The 20436-nt window shown below is 36.5% G+C and overlaps 1 protein-coding gene and 1 pseudogene across 21 annotated transcripts in view; one reads left to right on the top strand and one right to left on the bottom strand.

Moving 5' to 3' along the window:
* Positions 1-20436, bottom strand: part of CAMK2D (calcium/calmodulin dependent protein kinase II delta) — a 316543-nt gene that overhangs the window by 52027 nt on the left and 244080 nt on the right. For all 21 annotated transcript variants that reach the window (XM_045469296.1, XM_045469345.1, XM_045469390.1 and 18 more), the window contains exons 8-10: positions 18433-18516; positions 3352-3446; positions 844-966 (exon numbers count right to left, since the gene is read on the bottom strand). In XM_045469296.1, the coding sequence (XP_045325252.1) occupies positions 844-966; positions 3352-3446; positions 18433-18516 (302 nt within the window). The remainder of the gene's footprint in view (positions 1-843; positions 967-3351; positions 3447-18432; positions 18517-20436) is intronic.
* Positions 17318-18210, top strand: LOC123593518 (annotated as a pseudogene).

Genomic DNA, 20436 nt, shown 5'->3' with positions numbered 1-20436 from the left:
AAGAAAAGAAACTTAACTTAAGGTAATGAAATCATACTAAGCATTATAGTATTCTCAACTTCATCCAATCTGCATTAATGGTGCCTAAACCCTTACAATGAACTTGTGAGTATTCACTTGCAAAAGTTCCCTCCTCATGGATGATTAGCTTTGCCAAGACTATTTATGACTAAGATGCAACATTTATCTATAGAAAGCATAGATATGAATACCAATAATTCCCGAAATTACCTTTATTTCAATGTCTTTAATTATATTTCTATTGGACTGCCTTTCATTTACTCAGTACCATATTTACTGCCCTAACGTTTGACAACCTTAGAAATGTAGTGGAATCTCTACATCCCCTCCAAATTTCACAGTTTTTCTTAGCACATCTGAAGTATAATCTGTCTACTATGGCCATTCTTTCTTGCTAGTTTAACTTAACTACAAGCTTCCAAATCTTGATGTTGTTGTTGTTGTTGTTGCTGTTGTTGCTGTTTTTCCTAAAGCTGCCTAATGGTAAATAATTGAACTTTGTCTAATCTCTACTGGAATATAGTTAATTTTGGTGTCATTTTCTTATCCTCTGTTCATGAGTATTATCAATAACTGGTAGGAGAAATACTTATTCCTTGTGTTACTGTAAGCAATATTTATCGATCTATGTAAATCAGATTTTGTTACCAAAACAGCATTTATTACCATTATAAATTTATTTTAAATAACTCGAGTTACAAATTCATTCATTTTTAGTTTCATCTTTTTCTATAAAAATTATTTTAAATCCATGAAAAATATTTTAAAGAATGATTCATTTTTAATCTTAGTTCCTAAGGTCTTTGGAGAATTGTCACTTACACAGATCCATGGGTGTTTCAGTGCCTCTGAGGCTGTGATACGCTTGGCAGGGTTGATAGTAAGCATTTTATTGATTAGGTCTTTGGCTTCAGGAGTCACTGTGTCCCACTCTGGTGATGGAAACTTCCAAAATACAAATTTATAAATAGTTTCAAAAATAGATACATTCAATTAAACAGGGAAGAGCCAAGTAAACTAATCATTTAAGTAGTGGGTTTCTTCAAAAAACTTACTCTTTGTATAAGTTAAATTGTATCTACATGTAGATAAATCTATATAAATGTGTATATATATCCCCCATGAATATATTTACATATATAAAAGATAAGTAGCTAATAAGTGATAAGTATATACACTAAACTGCATATTATACCTAGTAAATGTATTTTAATGTTTCAAAAAATAAATTTAAAGATCTTCTAGTCCTTTCAAAGGATCTTTATTTTGGTTTGAAAATAAGATTTTACACAGTCTTTCTCATAATTATTTGTAAACATCAATAAAGCTGGCAGGTTGTCAAATGTGTTGATGTCATCATGCTATTACACCAAGATTCAAAATGAAGTATTATAAGAAAAAATGAGGTATTACATACTTTCACACCTCATGATCAGTAAGAGTAGAAATAATAAAAGAGCTTCCGTTGCTGGTGCCAAAACTGACCTACTAATTGTGGCTATTTGGTATACATTAGTGAGAAGAAATCTAAGACTACAAGTGCCTCAGTAGGATTTCATTTTAGCACTTCAGAAAGGTTAATCTACTTAATGACAAATTTCATCAAAGTTCTTAAAAGTAACCAACATTCAAAACTTCTATGAGTAATCCATTTGTGTATTAATAACTATATAATAGCTATCCTAAGTGTATTTAAATTTTTTGTTGATAATTATGTAGCCTCATTTTCACATAATTTATTAGTAGAGATACTATTGTTCATAGGTTAAGAAAAATTTACATCAGTTTCTAAACAACAGACAAATTTACAACAGTTTCTAAACAACAGACAATATCTGGTTCTTATTCCACTTCGCAGATTTTTATAGACAATCTTGGAACAAAAGTCACTGTCACTATGTCATGGACTTTAGTTCACTTTTAGTAGTTGTAAGATGGGTACTTTGTGAACCATTGGTAAAATGAAATGTGAAAAAAATGATACTGACTCTTTAATACTTGAAATGTTACCAGTTTAACAACTGTCATTTTAATTCCATAAGTTATTTTGGGCAGCTATGAAAACTTGCCAATGAAGAAATATTCAAGCTGTTCCTCCTTGAGGTACAGATATTCTGATAGCAAATTAGGAGCTGGTTCAGCCTGAATAAAGGTGGACCTTTATCTCATTTTTAAAAAATTTTCCACAAAGTCATTCCTCCATAGTCATTAAGCAGTGCATCTGCAGAACTATGTCTTGCCAAGGGGGTGCCTAGTTGTAGTCTGCAAAGATGATGAATGTGCTAGCTGTGGCCGTGTAAATCTTAATTTGGCCCAAATATTAGTCTGACTAGATAGAATGGGATGCTTCAAAATTAAAAGAATATGCATTTTAAATTCTTGCTATACCCACATCCGTCTATATAGAACATTTTAACAGAAAGGTGCTGCTGAATTCATGAGACCTGATTTAATATAACAGAGATTTTTTATTTTATCTTCTCTCACTTCCACACTGAGCTTTTAACTTCTGCAAAGACGGACCCAAAATTTCCTATGACTTAGTTGCTCCGCTCAATAATATATCAAAAGCATCTCTAAACCTTGAACTCTAATTTCCAGAGGGATGTGTGAGAAGCTACCAAAGGTGGTAGTAAATCATATTTATACACATATTTGTCAAAGGAGAGAAAATTATTATCAGTGAACACAAAGTTAAGCCATAAAGAGAAAATAGATAAGGCTTTACTTTTGAGATTTAGAACCTAATTCATACTCATACTTTCAAATATTCTAATTATAAATGAAATATGTTGGAACTATGATTTTCAAGTATATTAAATTGTGAAACACATTCTTCAAATGAAAGTTTCCACAGGAGCCCATGAGGTAAATAAGACTAAAAAAATCAAGCTGACACAATGGAACGATGTTCTATTTGATACATAGATCACTGCAAAATATTGTTGATACATGATTTAAAATTATGTGATAAACATTTGGGAATATAATTCAACTTAACAAGCATTAATCATCTCTAAAGCAAAAATCTTTTAATTTTTATATGTTTTAAAATGTACTAAGATCCAAAATTTTTGAGAAGCGAAGTCCTTCCTTAGAGACTTCCAACTATTTTCCTTTCAATCTTAGGAGATAGTGAACTAAAAGGAAATACAAACTAAACACATATGCTGCTTTTCTTACACTTTATCTCCCTCTCCCTAGGATTGAGAAAAATAATTAGAGAAATTGTTGAAAATTATAGTTTAAAGTGTAATGAAAAGATTTGTTCTTGGTTAATAAACAAAAAAACAAATGCTCATCTACACTATATGAACATTTATTACATACATCATAAGCTCCAGCCTTGATCTGCTGATAGAGTCTGTGTTGGTCTTCATCCCAGAAGGGTGGATATCCCACCAGAAGGATATAGAGAATGACACCTAGACAGAATGAGCATATTAACATAATGTTAAGTCATTCAGGCAACAATGAATTAAATGTGGCAGATCCACATGATACTTAAGCCACATCCATTCAAAGAGAGGAAATTGGGTATTTGGAAAGCTTCAGAAAGACATGCTCTGATCTACTCTGAAACATTCTGTGGAGGGCGAATGCTCCTCTTCTTATGCTCATGAACTCTGATAGTATATGGCAGTCCAAAAATTTCTCTGTGCACTTTAAAAGAATGTGTATTCTGTTGTTTTTAGATGGGATGTTACATCTGTATCTGTTATGCGCAACTGGTCTAATGGGTCAAAGACACTGTTTCCTTATTAACTTTAGAACCAAAGAATTCTAAAGAGGCACAACAGATCAATACCTAAAGATGAAACTTACCTGTCATCGGGGTGATATATTGTTTGATATCCGTGATGAAGACTTGTTTTGTGGCCTAACATATGATCTTTCCTAGAAAAGGTTCCATGTCAAGAAGAATATGTATTCTGTTGCCTTTGGGTGGAATATTCTGTACAAATCTGTTAAGTCCAGGTAGTCTAACATGTGGTTTAAGGCCAATATTTCTTTATTGATTTTCTGTCTGGATGATCTATCCATTGACGTAAATGGGGTATCAAAATCCCCTACTATTACTGTATTGCTGTCTATTTCTCCCTTTAGGTCTGTTGATATTTGTTTTATATATTTAGGTGCTCCTATACTTACGTGATGTTGGGTGTATAAATATTTACAAATGTTGTATCCTCTTGTTGGATTGACCCCTTCATCACTATGTAATGCTCATCTTTGTCTCATTACAGCCTTCATTTTAAAGCCTACTTTGTCTGATATAAGTATAGTTACTCTAGCTTTCTTTTGGTTTCCATTTGCATGAAATAGTTTTTCCATCCCTTCACTTTCAGACTGTATGTCATTACATCTGAAGGGTAGGCAGTATAAATTTTTGTTTTTTTAATGCATTCAGCCACTCTATGTATTTTGATTGGAGAATTTAGTCCATTTACATTTAAGGTAACTATTGATAGGTATGTACTTTTGGCATTTTGTTCATTGTTTTCTGGCTGTTTTTGTAGTTCTTCTGTGCTCCTTTTTTCTTCTCTGCTCTCTTCTTTTGTGGTTTGATGACCTTCTTTAGAGCTATGTTATATTTATTTCTCTTTTTCTCTTTTGTATTTACTACAGGTTTTTGCTTTGTGGTTATCATGAGGCTTAACAAGTTCTAATTGTGACAGTGTACTTTAACTTAGTAACTTAAGTTTGATCTTATTCTAAGGCTTATAGTTTTACTCTGCCCCATCCTACGTTTTGTTTTTGATGTCATAGTTTACTTGTGTATCCCTTCACTAATTATTATAATCATTGTTTTTTACTACTTTTGTCTTTTAACCTGTATACCAGCTTTATATGTGATTAATCTACTATATTATGTATTTACCTTTCCAATGAGACTTATTCTTTTATGTTTTCTTGTTACCAATAAGCAACCTTTCTTTTCAGCTTTTAAAGATTCCTTTTAACATTTCATGTAAGCTGGTTTAGTTTGATGAACTCCTTTAGTTTTTGTCCAGAAAACTCATTATCTCTCCTTCAATTTTGAATAACTTTGCTGGGTGGAACATTCTTGATTCAAATTTTTTGTTGTTACTGTTGTTGTTGTTGTTGTTGTTGTTGTTTCTTTTGGCAGCTTAAATATATCATGCAGCTTTCTCTGGCCTGCAGAGTTTCTGCTGAAAAACATACTGATAGGCTTATGAAGCTTCCCTAGTACACAACTAGTTGTTTTTCTCTTACTGCTTTTAATATTCTCTCATCTTTAACTTTTGACATCTTAATTATAATGTGTCTTGGTGTGAGTTTCTTTGGTTTCATCTTATTTGGAAATCTGAGCTTTCTGGAACTGGATGTCTGTTTCCTACCCCACATTAAGGAAGTTTTCAGCCATTATTTCTTCAAACACGTTTCTGCCTCTTTCCTCCTCATAGAACCTCTGTAATGTGAATGTTGGTCTGCCTGATGTTGTCTCATAAGCGCCTTAAGTTATCTTCACTTTTGCCTTTTTTTTTTTTCCTCTGTTGTGACTGGGTGAGTTCCACCAGCTTGGTTTCATGATAACTCATCCTTTCTACTACTTCATGTAATCTATTGTTAGTCACATTCTTTGTGACTTCTACTTAGTACTTTCTTTTATTTTTCATCTCTTTGTTGAAGTTCTCATTGTGCTTATCCATTTTTTCCCCAAGTTCAATGAGCATCTTTATGAGCATTACTTTAAGCTCTTTATCAGGTAAATTACTTATCTGTATTCTATTAAGATTTCTTCTAAAGTTTTATCTTATTCTTCCATTTGGAACATATTCTTCTGTTTTTTCATTTTATTTGACTCTGTATTGGTCTACAGAGTGGATAAAAAAAACGCTTTTCCCAATCTTTTTTTTAAATTATTTTTTTAATGTTTATTCAGTTTTGAGAGAAAGAGAGAGAGCATGAGCAAGGGAGGGGCAAAGAAAGACGGAAACACAGAATCTGAAGCAAGCTCCAGGCTCTGAGCTGTCAGCACAGAGCCTGATGTGGGGCTTGAACTCTTGAAGCATGAGATCATGACCTGAGCCAAAGTCGGCCATTTAACCGACTGAGCTACCCAGGTGCCCCCCACCTTTCCCAACATTTAAGTAGTGGTTTTGTGTAGAAGATGAAACTTGTCTTTCAACTCTACCCCAACTCTTTGTCATCTCTCAAACCTTTGCTCTTCTCCAAAAAGCCTACTATATTTTTATTAGCTCTTAGTAGGTGAGGATGTGCCAAGACCCACTAGTGACTGAAAGGGAAAGATCTCAGCACCTAGGTTCAGACTGTTTGGAATCCGGACCTTCAGATAGCAGGTTTTCAAAAATTATGCAAATATATACAGTCCTGTGGGACTACAAGCATAAGCCCCACTGACCAAGCAATTTGATGTGGTCCCATGGGTGACAGTCACAAAAATCAGAGCTTCAGATGAATGCATAATATCTTTCCTGGGAGATACTAGCAAGCTGAAACAAGGCAAAGGGAGAGTGCCAAGATGGTATCCACAACCTACATTCCTTGAGAGCAACTCTGTAGTCCACTAGATGTATATCAATTCTGAAACTTACTCCTCAGGCCAAAGTTCCAGGAAAAGCTAAGATGTCTTCTTCACAGAAAGATTAGAAGGATGTGTGTCTAAATCTGCTGTTTGTGCACTTCCCTGGTGTGGCATCTTGCCAATAACTTTCTCTACAATTTCCAACTGTGGGACCTCAGAATGCAAGTCCCCATAACCAGCCAGGCAATCAAGGGGGCATGCCCTGGGAGGCAGCTGCAAAAAACAGGGCAGTAAATGTAAAAACCAGGACACCAGCTGTATGCAAAACTTTCCTCCAGCAGACACTGGAGCTCTGGAGTGTGGCAGAGGGTGAGCATGAAGATAGTGGTACTCTCTGAGGTCTCTGAAAAGGATTATAGGCATTCCTTAGATGTGTGTTTAATTAGAAACCTGCTCCTCAGGCTGCAACTATGATGGTTAGTTAATAGGTGCCCTTCACAGAAAGACAAAGCTCCTAGGTCTATTACCTTTTGCTATGCTGTGTGGGTAGTGGCCATTTAAGAACTATCTCTCCATCGGTTACAGTCCTAGAGGACCCACAAGCATAAGCTCCACTGACTGACAGAGCCAGGCAATGTGGAGGTGTCACCTGACAGCAGCTGCAAAAATCAAGGTTCCAGACAGGGGTATGAGCTCCTCCCTAGGTGATGCTGATTATTACAGTCTCACAAGACAAGGAACACAAGGCCCCATGGCCTCCAGAGCCAGCCAGTCAGGAGGCATCCCCTGGGCAGCTGCCATAAGATCAGGGCATCAGATACATGGAAAAGCTTCTTTCCTGGTGCTCTGGAGCAGCAAAGGGAAAGCATGGCCAAAGGAGAGCATGGACACAGTACTGCCAGCCTCCACCCCAGAGAATACTCCAGCAGGCTCCTAGATATGTGTTTTTAATTAGATGCCTGCCCCACTGGCTGACATTTTAATATAAGCAGGTCAACCTCCTTCACTTGATGTCTGGGTGCAATCAGGCTGCCTCTGAGCTGGGCCCTGGGGCAGGTATGTCCAAGCATCCAGGCCCCTTAAGAGCTGTCTTACAGATCATGATAGTGTTGTGCATCTGGTACATGAGTCTGCTTTCAAAATTAGACATTCTTGGTGCTCATCTCTCAGGTGCAGGTCCTTAAAGTTGAGGTCTTGGATATGGGGTTCGAACCATTTACTCCTCAAGGAGAAGCCCAGGTTTTGAGTTTTCTCTTCATTGTGGATCACCAAGCTATGGGCAGGGTTTACAGTGAGATTGTGTCCCAGTCTCTCCTACCCACTTCAGTGTGGTTTTCTACTCTTTTGCCAGTGTCTAGTCAACACTGACAGCCTTTGCCCTTTTTTTTTTTTTTTTTTTTTAATTTTTCCATATGGAGCCGGAGAGTCTGTGTATCTATGGGAGGAGGTGAGTTCAGGATCTTCTAAACTTGCCATCTTGAACCAATCCCCTCCTACTTCGGAAAAGTTTATTGGCCTACCTAAAGTCTTTAGTTTCTGTCACTGCTCTGACCTCTACTGATTATTTTTCCCTTGCTGCTTTCCCTTAAAGCATGGAAACCAAGGAAAGAGGGTCAGACAGATAAAACTTTGCCTGGCTTGGCCTAGGATTCCTTTTATCTCTTACCAGTGTTGGTCTCTTGGGTTTCTTTAACTTTCCTTGTTAGGAAAATATAGCCCTTATCCATCAGATTTGTCATCTTTATACAATAGACACTGTGGGAGCTAAAATGGCTTTTAAACAATAGTTTAATCACCCTAGACTGTCATAGCCTGCTTCTGGAAGTTCAAGTTCAAAAGCAGATTCTTAAATTCATGTGAATCACTACCAGAGTGGAACAATTTAAACAACATTTTATTTAAACATTATTAAATAAAAACCTAACAAAACTTTAAAATCAAGGCTGAAAATAATTTTACTATAGTGGATTTAAAAAGAAAAAAAAAGGCCATGAAAAGAAAAATCACAGTATATTGTGAAAAATCTTAGTCTATTGATACTTCATCTTTGCAACATAAAAAGGTATTTTTTCCATTTCTCTCTACATTATAAACAACGTAAATTGATTTAAATTTACTTTTATATTATTTTTCTATCTAACACATGCATCTAATAATGAGGATCGTGATGAGTGTCTGTGTTTGTGTTCCCAGGACAGAGGTACAAGAAGGGCTGTACCTAAGTAGTTTTCTCTCTTAGTTATGGTTTGGGGGTAAATATGAAAATTAGTTTTTTTTAATTATTTTTCATGTTTACTTATTTTTGAGAGAGAGAGAGAGAGAGAAAGGAAGCACACATGAGAGCTAGCAAGGGAGGGGCAGAAAGAGAGGGCAACAGAGGATCCAAAGAGAGCTTTGCAATGACAGCAGTGAGCCTGATGTGGGCTCGAACTCATGAACCTTGAGATCATGGCCTGAGATGAAGCTGGACCCTGAACTGACTGAGCCACGCAGGTGCCCCAAAGAAAATTAGCTCTGTAATGGCAATAGTCGATATTAATTTTTTAATTCGACATTTTTCTAATAAACATTTGAAGTAGGCTGTTATGAAATTATAAAACAGAGACAACTGAGACATTTAGCACTCTGAACCTAGGGTAGGTTGCAAGGCTGGCCTGCCTCAGAGGTTTTGTCCTGCAGTCCTGCTGGCTGGCACTGATGTGGTATGTCTCTACAAAGGGGAAGGTTCATAGATACCTTGCTCACCAAGAAATGGCAACCACTACATAGATAAATGCCCACAATTTAATTGCTTGATTGAGGAGTTTCTACCAAAAAATTTCCTTTACTAAAACAATAACACAAATATAAAAGATTTAAAAACATTCAGGCCAGAAGATTTAAAGAAAAAAAATACATTAGCACTATTTACACTGATGTTTACTTCTCAATGCCTATTTAAATAAATACTGGTTTGTAAGCTTATTTTGATTTGCTCATTAGATTTGAGTCTGAGGCCTTCCTGAATTACATGCCTTTTTGGAGTTCTATTTTCTGTAAGTATAGAATAACTATGAGAGTCATGGTATAATAAGACATTTTATTGTAGGTAACATTTTTTGAGTAGCTACATCTACTTTAGTGCATTACCTTATTTACTCCCTGTACAATGCTGAGGTAGATAAATGTTATTGTCTCCATTTTACAGATGAGGAAATGGTTTGAGAACTTATATGAAATAACTGTTTCAGCCACAAGCAGGCTAGAGCTACTTTTTCTTCATCTATGAAGACAAATGCATTTTAAATTTTAAATTGTTTGTGTTGTGTAATTGAAAGGCCTTGACCACTAGTAAGGTTTCACTTTGGTACTGTCTTAAATGTTCCCTGCAGCCACTTTTTCCTTTAGCTATGAACTTTATTAAAGTTTTTATTGTCTAACTGAGAGTCTTTGCCCCATTCCAATTTACTTTTTTCTTGTAAGCTTAATTTATAACCCTAATATTTTACCTTCCTCTCCTAGGTCAGAGAAAAAAAATGAAAAAAAAAATAGAGTTTCTTTCCTGCCCTAACACTAAGTCAGTAAAATCTTTAAAAGCTGGTCAAAATCTTCATTTTTTTTTTTTTTTTTTTTTTTTTTTTTTGCGAAAGCACTTCAGGGATGAAGATATAATCTCCAAAATTTGAATGTTTCTCAGGATATTACTGGCTTTTAATGATTTCTACCTAGATATTTCATTAGGGGTTACAAAAAAAGATATTTTAATTCTATCACACCTTCTTTAGTCTAAGAACTTATTTCATCGATTATTTGGTGACCTTGTTGTCAGGTTCATACAGGAAAGGTAAAGTAACAGAGTTTTGTTTCCTCCTTTATGAATTGGTTTTTGAAATAATTCAAAATAATTCGAAATAATTTTGAAATACATTGGTTCCCCATTAATTAATCCCCTAATCCAAGGTTAGGATTGCTACTGTAGTTTGATTATCGTCATGAATGCATGGATTTAAACTTGATGTGTTTCAATCTATTACTGTTATTTTTCTCATTTAACTTTTAATTGTCCTATCTTTAACTAGAAGTCATCTCTTCAAGTTGGCTCCTGAGCCCTGTTCGTATCTAGGTAGAGATCATCAGAAGCTACTAACATCATGAGACACATCCAACCTTTGGAGGTCGTATCATCCCTGATATGTTCTTGCAAAAAAAAAAAAAAAAAAAGTCCGTGGTCTTTAACAGTTTTCTGTCTTTCTGCTATAACAAGATGCACCTGTATCATCTTGTGCTTTTCCTAACCTAGACTTGGAATTAGTTCCTTTCACAAGGAATCATGGTTCCTTACCATGGTAAACATTATGTAGAGACCAATATCAGGTACTCTGTAGGGGTTCTCTGTGGGAACTGCAGGTTTCTTCAACAAATAAATGGAGAAATGAGAAAGGGGGTAAGGAGGAGGAAAGATAGAGAAGCAGAAATTACAAATTAAAAGAGACCTAAGAGGGGCCCCTGGGTGGATCAGTCACTTGAGTGTTCAACTCCTGATTTTGGCTCAGGCCATGATCTCATGGTTTGTGAGTTCCAGCCTTACATCAGGCTCTGTGCTGTCAGTGTGGAGCATGCTTGGGAATTCTCTCTCTCCCTGCCCTTTCCCCCTCGTGTGCACTCACTCTCTCTTTCAAAAATAAACTTCACAGAAAAAAGGGGGGGGGGACCTAAGACACCAAACTAATAATAAAATTATGAGACAAGAGGGCAAACTGCCAAAAAAAATTACTAGTTATTTGATGGTTTTATGCAGTAATTATATTAAATTTTAAAGTACTGTTATTATTGTCATTCTTTTAAAAGAACCCTTTTCTTTTAGAGACACACATTATGGTATGTATAGATATACTGATATTATATTTGTATTTGACTAAAATAATGTTGGGGAGGAGGGATGAGTTGGGTGGTGTAGATGAAATAGGATTAGCTGTCATTTAATTATATTATTCTACTTTTGCATACTTCGAAATTTCCAAAATAAAAAGTTAAAACAACTATTTTGACACAGCTTCATATAACATTTAAAAGTGGAAGTTGAACTAGTTTTCACTGTCATTTGAGCTTGGGCAATGCCAGAGATATTTGATTAATAAGAGTTGAGAAGCACTGATTACTGATTAGGTAGAAAGATTACATTATCAAGAACATTCAAAAATAATGTTAATAAAAGCTGGAGTTAGAAAAATGATTAAACCTATAATAACATTAATGATTAAAACATTCTAGTCGCTGCTCTGATGAAAGGAGAGAGAAAAAAGCAATGTTCAAAAACTCCAAAAAGTCAGTGGGGAGTTAATGGAACAATCTAACAAGACATCCACTTAATACTCTCAGTAAATAAAGGGCATACTGTGAGTGGAGTTTGGAAATGTACAGTTAACTATACAAAGAATAAGTATGGCTCCCTTTTATATTGCAATACCTTATGCAAAAAAAAAAAAAAAATCACCATGCAATTCAAATAGGAAAAAGTGTTTAACTAACTCTGACCTAAACGGACAATTATGGGAAGAACAAAGATCTAGAAGATCAAGGTCAGCAAGATAGGAAGTTGTTTTCCAGATGATGGTAACTATGCCATATAGTAGGGGTGGCAAACAGGTCTTCCAGCACCAGGAAGAGATGAATGCCTGTGTCCACACTGTGTATGGGGCGGGCGGGTAACCAGGGGAGAGCATGTGTCCATCACTTGACAGGTACAGCTGTTATTTAAGAGCAAAAGTATCTTGTTATTAGTTCTCTCAATTGCTTTAGTGAAATTTCCTGATAATAAATTATAAAGATAAATAATAAATGTCAACACCCCCCTCCCAAAGTAAAAGGTTCAGCAATCTGGGCAAAACATCTGTGAACCACCTGTTTGCAACATCTGCTATATTGTGTAAGAATCCTAAAATTTGCTGCCCTAAAGAAAACTGCAACTAGCTAGCATGATGCTGTTCGATGTTGGTGTGCACTAGAATAACCTAGCAAGCCTGATAAAATGCAAATTCCTGAGCCTCACCACGAAGAATCTTATTCAGTGATTCTCTGGTGCATTCCAGAAAATTGAATTTGGTAAGTACTCAGGTCACTTTGAAACATGGGTCCATGTTTCTAAAACATCAGGTTAGGGACACCATAACACTGTGTCTTGAGAAATCTAAGAGAATAGGTAAGTTCAAAGTAAGACAATATTGGTAGGGGCTATAATTAGGAGTAAAGCTCCATGGATAGAAGACTAATGAGGATATAGGTCATAAAGGATGAAGGCAACAGAGCCTTGTAATTGTGAGGCATATCTGTGATGGCCAAGTGTAAGGTAATCACAGAACTGGTAATCATAAGCAACAAAGTTGACCAGTGTAAGGTAATCATACCAACAAACTGCTTGAGATTTCAAAATTGTAAATACTTTCTTAAAAAGTGCTTGATGCTGATTTATTCCAGTGAAATAAAAGAAAAAAAAAAAAAAACAGCAACACAATCTCTAAGGAAATGGGAACCCTTAGCAAATATATGCTCTGAGGCCCAGTAATCACACAAATGCTGAACTTAGTGACCATGCTTCTTAATATATTCCATAATATTCCAAAGGCTCATCAAAAGTCATGGTATATTCTGTGATAGTCACTAATTTATTATCTCTTACAGACAGAGACGTAGTAAGACAAGAGTGTGTGTGTGTGCGCGCGCGTGTGTGCGCGCACGCATATGTGTGTGTTGGCTAGGTTTATATGGGCTTACATTTGAGCCAAAATGTAGAAGCAAGTTCTGTTAAAATCCAGTGATTCAGTGACATCTATAAACAACATCTGTTCATTCCTTTGGGGAATTATGGAAACAGCTATATATGCAAGAAAGCCATCAAAATCAATTTACTGTTGTTAAGGGGAGTGTTCTTGTTTCACTAATGTCCATTATTTGCTTTTCAATAAAAGACTAGTTGCTTTGAAAGACTGAGTGCAGGTCAGACTACATCCTGTGTGAGGTCTCAAAAGCAAGGTAATGGTGGTATTTGAAATGTCCTATGTATGGATAATTGCATATTTCTAGTAAAAATGATGTACAGACTTCTTTTATCTATTATACCAATACTGTGCTTCACTCTGCTCTATGTCAACTGCTAAAAAGACAATCTGCTGTAGTGCATGCTCATAGCTTAATTCACAGAAGGTTAGCTGCTATTCTGCTAAATGTCTTATTCTGTATTTCTTTTATTATCTGGGTAGTGTCATTTCCTACCCCACTCTACAATGTCTAGCCTTGAAAAGAAGTAGTTATTCAATAGGCAAGTGCTAGTGCTGATGGATGGCTAAAAAAGAGTTTCTCTCAAGATAGGTCATAATCTAAAAGCAACTGAATATGTGTACATTCCCTTGGTGCTTATTACCTTGAGGATGAGAAAGGGTAGACTGTCTTACAAACATAAGAGAATTTAATGTAACTTTCATGTTACCTTAGTGAAGTGAAAATAGAATAAAATAGTTAAGACAGTGTTCCAAACCCACTGTAGTAATCCAGAAATGTAACAAAAGGCATTATGATGTTTGTGGAAGGAGGTGGGGCATTATTCTGATATTAGAATATCTAAGACATTTCCATAGTTACCTATGTCATCCCAAATGCATTTTAAGGCACACAATTTCAAAATATATCACTATCTCTACGGAAAATGGGAACTGTTAGGAAATATATGCTCTAAATAGAGCATTGCTTGTCACAAAGGGATTTAACTATTTGTTTGTAGAAAACTGTGTGAAGAAAGCAAAGGTAAGGATAAAACCGAGCAAAATGAAAGGTGGCTCTGCCCATGGCAAAACTCAGGTTGAAATCTGTGAGATGCCCCATGGCTCTAAGTTTCTATAGTCATTATGAGATCTTTGTGTGTGTGCATATACATCTGCAGGTATACATACACTATCTGCTATTTACATGCACTTAAAAAAAAAGTTTATTTATTTATTTTGAGAGAGAGAATCCCAAGCAATCTCAATGCTGCCAGTGCAGAGCCTGACACAAGGATTGATCCCACGAATCATGAGATCATGACCTGAGCTGAGATCAAGAGCCAGATGCTTAACCAACTGAGCCACCCAGATGCCCCTACTTAACTTTTTAAGAATGTTACATAGCTCACACAGTAAGAAGGGAAGCTACTCTTCACCCATCTTTTTCCCCTTGTCCAGCCAAGAGAGTTAGAGCTTCTACTCTATGAGTTGCCTCGCATTTACCAGATGTGAAATCCTATTATTACAAGATATACTATTATTTTAAAAGATTAGCTATATAAACAATGCATTCAAACAAAAAATTCAAAAGCCAGATATACTCAACTTTACCAAAGCAATTTTAAAATTGAGCATAGTGTATTTAATAAGTCTAAGACAGTGAGTCTAAACCTTGATGATATGTCATAGTTATTAAAAAATGTAGCTATCACTCAGAGCCACTAAAGCAGAGGGCCTATGTAGGGGCTGGATACATATATACATATACATACATATACACACACACATACACACATAAGTTTCATCACTGATTCTGCTCCCCAGCCAGGAAAAGAATCCCTAATACAAAATACCAGGTTTTGGGGGGGGGGGGTTTCTTTTAAATAACCTGACATTCTTAAACACAAATAAAATTGATACATTGTCAAAAAAATGTTTTTAATGCAAGAACTAAATAATTGATTTATTTAAATTGTCTGAATGAATAGGATTCAGGAGCTGTGAAACTGGTCTACAATAGCATCTTTGGCAGAATCAAAGGCCTGCAAAAGAATAATTTAAAGGAGAAGAAAGCAAAGGGAGAGAGGTATTCGGTATTCAGGTAACCAGATGAAGTTATCATAATATTCAACTGCTGATCAAAACAATAATGCTGAGTCATCTAATAAAATGCATAAGTCTCTCTCTCACATATCTACTTATCAGTTATCTTGAAAATTCATTTATAAAGAAACACTTTCTTACTTTCTGTTTTATACAAGGAAGCTGAGATACCGAGACTATAAAATTTGTGCCAGGTTCTACAGCAAGTGCATCAAAGAGCTGAGTGAGTGGGTGCTCTCAACCAGTGCACATACTGCCTCCGACCTGTGGGGTGGGTGGGAGGGAGGAGGAGAAAGAGGAAAACAAGAAGGGATGGAGAAAAAAGGAGGTGAAGGGAGGCTAGAGGTGACCTTCTCATGAAGGCAGCAAAAAGACTCTTGAGTGCCTTGCCCCAGCTACTGATCAGTCTCCACTACACTAACCCACTAGTGTTCAGGGCCTGAGTGCAGAACTCCGGCTACACTCCCATCAACTCCCTCCTCCATAAAACCCATCTATATCTGCCTGCCTCTCAGGACACTCTTTGCTGCTTTTTAAATTCATCAGCAATGACAGATCTGTGATGAAAGGTGTTATGTTGCAAGGGAAATATTTGAGTTATCTGCCATTAGCATTTAGATTTGAACAAGGATGTTCTGTGACAATGCTCTAACCCAAAGACATTGAGTTCATACTTCGAAGATACTCTCAGGTAGGCAGGAGGAAGACAGAGCTTGGGGACAGAGCAGGCACCCAAGACCTCACCCTTTAATTAAGTGACAATCTAACCTTTTAGAGTAATAGCTGTTCGCATTTTAAATTTCTTTACAAACTATAAAATGTCTTTATTTGACCCCCATGCAATTCTACAAGGGTAATATTTCCTGTTTGATAAAGAAACCAACTCAGAGATACTAGAGATAGGGTGAGTAAGTGCAAAGTAAAGACCTTAACGCGGGCGTTGTGACTGGAGATATAGTGCTCCTCCCATAACTGCTTTCCTGGGCATGGAGGTAAGTCTAAAGGTCCAAGAGGCACCCAGTTTCAGATCAAACACCAAGTTGCTATTGCTAATGAGATCAAGCTGACAAGATATATAGTGTGGGATAACCTAGCACTACAAAGTATTGGTGATGAATTTATAATTTTTTTCCATAAAACCAAATCTAAAAAGTTATTTTCATAATCATTTTTTTAAACAAATCCTTCCAGGCTTACAAACACCAAAGGCAACAAAATCTGTCTGCGGCACACTAAAGCCACACGATTTAGACTGGTAGCAATGACACAGTGTCAGGAACCTAGAAAACTAGTTTGTGTCAATGACCCCAGTTGAAAAATATTTCAAAGTATTCTATAGTATCCCTTTTATTTTAGTCTTTCACCTATTCACAGTGTATAGTAACACACAGAAATTCCGTTTAAAAATTGTGGTGGGACTCCTCCATATTATATGGCTTTGAGCCTGCACAGGATACTTATTTGATTAGAGTTGGTTGATAAAGGCCTAAAGCAGAGTTCAGTCCACAGAACAGACTAATTGCTTTCTTTTCCAAGATTCACTTTTCCCCTTTTAGTCCCCGCCAACCATGTTGTGCAGATGTGGCATTTGTTGAAAGGGCTGCTTGGATGAGGTGGAAGGACAGCAGCATAAAAGCATGGCCACTCCAGGTGATGCTGTGTCCCTGGTCTCAAGGTGCTTCCAGACCTGGAAACACTAACATCGCCTGGGCACTTGCTAAAAACACACATGCTCCTACCCAAGACCGACTGATTCAGAAGCAGCAGTCTGTGCTTTAACCAGCCCTCCACGTGACCTGCAGTAGGCTGAAGTTTGAGAACTACTACCCTAAATTGATCATTAGAGAGCATCAACTTCCAATTTAAAGGATCCTATCATTAATTATAATACTGGTATACTGTAAAATTTGCATATAAATATGATTCCTGCTCTTTCCCATCTTGCAAGATGGTGGGTGAAAAAGCTGAGAAGCCGGATACTACGGAGAAGAAACCTGAAGCCAAGAAGGCTGATGCTGGTGGCAAGATTAAGAAGGGTAACCTCAAGGCTAAAACTCCAAAGAAGAAGAAGCCCCACTGCAGCCGAAACCCTGTCCTAGTCAGAGGAATTGGCAGATATTCCCGATCGGCTATGTATTCGAGAAAGGCCATGTACAAGCGAAGTATTCAGCAGCTAAATCCAGAATTGAAAAGAAAAAGAAGAAGGTTCTCGCTACTGTCACAAAACCAGTTGGTGGTGATAAGCATGGTGGTACCCGAGTGGTTAAACTTCACAAAATGCCTAGGTATTATCCTACCGAAGATGTGCCTCAGAAGCTGTTGAGCCATGGCAAAAATCCTTTTAGTCAGCATGTGAGGAAACTGCGAGCTAGCATCATTCCTAGGGTCATTTTGATCATCCTCACTGGGTGCCACAGAGGCAAGAGAGTGGTTTTCCTGAAGCAACTGAGCAGTGGCTTGCTACTTGTGACTGGACCTCTGTCCCTTAATTGAGCTCCTCTGTATAGAACACACCAGAAATTTGTCATTGCCACCTCCACCAAAATTGATATCAGCAGTGTGAAAATCCCCAAACACCTCACTGATGTTTACTTTAAGAAGAAGCTGCGTAAACCCAGACACCAGGAAGGTGAGATCTTCGACACGGAGAAAGAAAAATATGAGATTACAGAGCAGTGCAAGGTTGATCAGAAAGCTGTGGACTCGCAAATTCTGCCAAAAATCAAAGCCGGTCTTCAGCTTCAGGGCTACCTCCGCTCTGTGTTTGCTCTCACAAATGGAGTTTAGCCTCACAAATTGGTGTTCTAAATTTCTTACAAAGAACCTAATTAAATAACAGATGAAAGAAAGAAAGAAAGAAAGAAAGAAAGAAAGAAAGAAAGAAAGAAAGAAAGAAAGAAAGAAAGGAAAGAAGGAAAGAAAGAAAGAAAGAAAAGAAAAGAAAAAAAAGAAAGAAAAGAGAGAAAGAGAGAGAGAGAGAGAGAGAGAGAGAGAGAGAAAGAAAGAAAGAAAGAAAAAAAGAAAGAGGAAGAAAGAAAGAAAGAAAGAAAGATGATTCCTTACCGCATGCCCACATATCCACTGGTTTTCCATAAGGATCTTTACGTAAAACTTCTGGAGAAAGATATCCGGGTGTGCCAGCAAAACCTAGGGAAAATGGATGTTAAGGAGTCAGAGTTGACTTAACAAAACCAATATGATATAGGAAACTAAGGAATAAAACATTTGGAGGACCTTTTAACCTTCTAATATGTTTGTCAAAATAAAATAAGGCTCTCAGAAGATGAAAATAATGTAGACTGGTTTCTCTCTATAGTACTATCAACACTAATCTGCTTGATAGCTTATTGGAAAAAGTACATTTATTTCCAGACATGAAGGCTACTTTATTGTGCTATACAGTCAGCGCGTATACTTAAGTCTACTCGGTTAGCAGTTCTTATTCTCACGTACTTATGTCAGAACTGAAACAAAACCTGTGAAAGATAAGAACACACCACCCTAAAATATGCCACGGCGGCATACTGATTATTTTTAGCTGAAGGCAACTGAGAATTAGCAGATGTATGACAGGCTCTTTAATCTCCTCCTTTCTACCTAAAAGTAGGGCATACATTTCTTGTGGAAAAGGTGCCCTCCCTGTGCCAGGAAGAGAACATTCTTGGCATGGGAGTTAGTGCCAAGATGGATCTACACAAACCAACCTTAGTAAAATAGCCTTGCTCTTCCATTAGTTTCTCTAGGTATTTCCTCATTATTCCCCCCACAGTTTAATGCCCCTAGCCCAAACCCTTTTTTCTTTGTCTTGTCAAATCTCCACAATTTATCACTTTTTGTTAAAATGGGATATAATTCCTTGGGTCTAGCCTTTCTCTAGGTCTTCATTTCTTCTCTAGAAAGGCATTAAAATATTAACATTAAAACAAATTGTATGCTTTTCTCCTGTTCATCAGTCTTTTGTCAGTTCAACTCACAGGCCCCCGCCACAGACCTAAGAGGGAAAAGTCAAAGTCTTTCCTCCTCTATACCTGAAAAGAAATGAGGAGAAATTTGAAGATAGGGTTAGAACCTGACAAAAGATGATAGTTATCATGATATCTACGCAATTTTATTTTGAGAAGCATTCACCTATAATACAGAAGGACACAAAACATAGATGCCAAGTAAATATTTTTGGAAATTGAGGTAGTCTATGAGGTGAGGATGGGGCTGAGAGAAGTTGAAGAATTCACTAAAAGAAATAAGCCCAAAATATATCAAAGAGATCACAGTGTACTAATAAATAGTGTGTACTCATAATTGTGAATTTAAAGAGAAGATTCAGGAACATTTGAATGAATTACTATTGAGCAAGTATCAACTAGAATTTTGAGAGAGATGTGGTAAGAGAAACTAGATGGCAGAAAAAAGTTTCATTATTGTATAAATCAATGTAAACTCCAATAAGGTATGCTTAAATAACAATCAATTTATAGCTAGAACCTAGAGTAACATTTTTCTTATTTCTGAAAATAATAGGTTTCAAATAAAAATATTTACTTTAAAAAAGACTAAAAATAACTATTCTGATTTGGCAGTTTTATTTAAAGGCACACATAAAAACAAAACATTTCTTTAAAAGGATATGTAATCAGGAATTCCTCTAACCACAAATCACTGAAGAAGCTCATTATATATTTACTGGGATGCAAAATTCTGTGGCATGGAGCTTTTTCTTCCCATCTTCAAAGCTATTAAGTACAAACAATGTATAAAAAGATATAAAAACAAATGTGTGTGTGTGTGTGTGTATACGTGTGTGTGTGTGTGTGTGTGTGTGTGTGTGTGTGTGTGTGTATAAATGGCATGGCTATTTCTGAAATAAATTACTTTAGAAAGTGAGGCAAAGGGCTGGGGATTTTAATCCCCTTCCCCTTGTATTACTTTTCCTTTTCTTTGTAGTGGAGGAAGATGGAACGGACAGTGTGAAGGGACTCCAAAAAAAGAGCCCTGTATTGTAGTTTAAGCTTTACATGGACCACAACAGATCTACCTCTTCTTCAAACTTTACTTCAAAGAAGCATTTGC

The sequence above is a fragment of the Leopardus geoffroyi genome, chromosome B1 (genome assembly GCF_018350155.1).
Source record: "Leopardus geoffroyi isolate Oge1 chromosome B1, O.geoffroyi_Oge1_pat1.0, whole genome shotgun sequence".
Classification (NCBI taxonomy): Eukaryota; Metazoa; Chordata; class Mammalia; order Carnivora; family Felidae; genus Leopardus; species Leopardus geoffroyi.
This window is presented reverse-complemented; position numbering and strand designations above follow the sequence as displayed.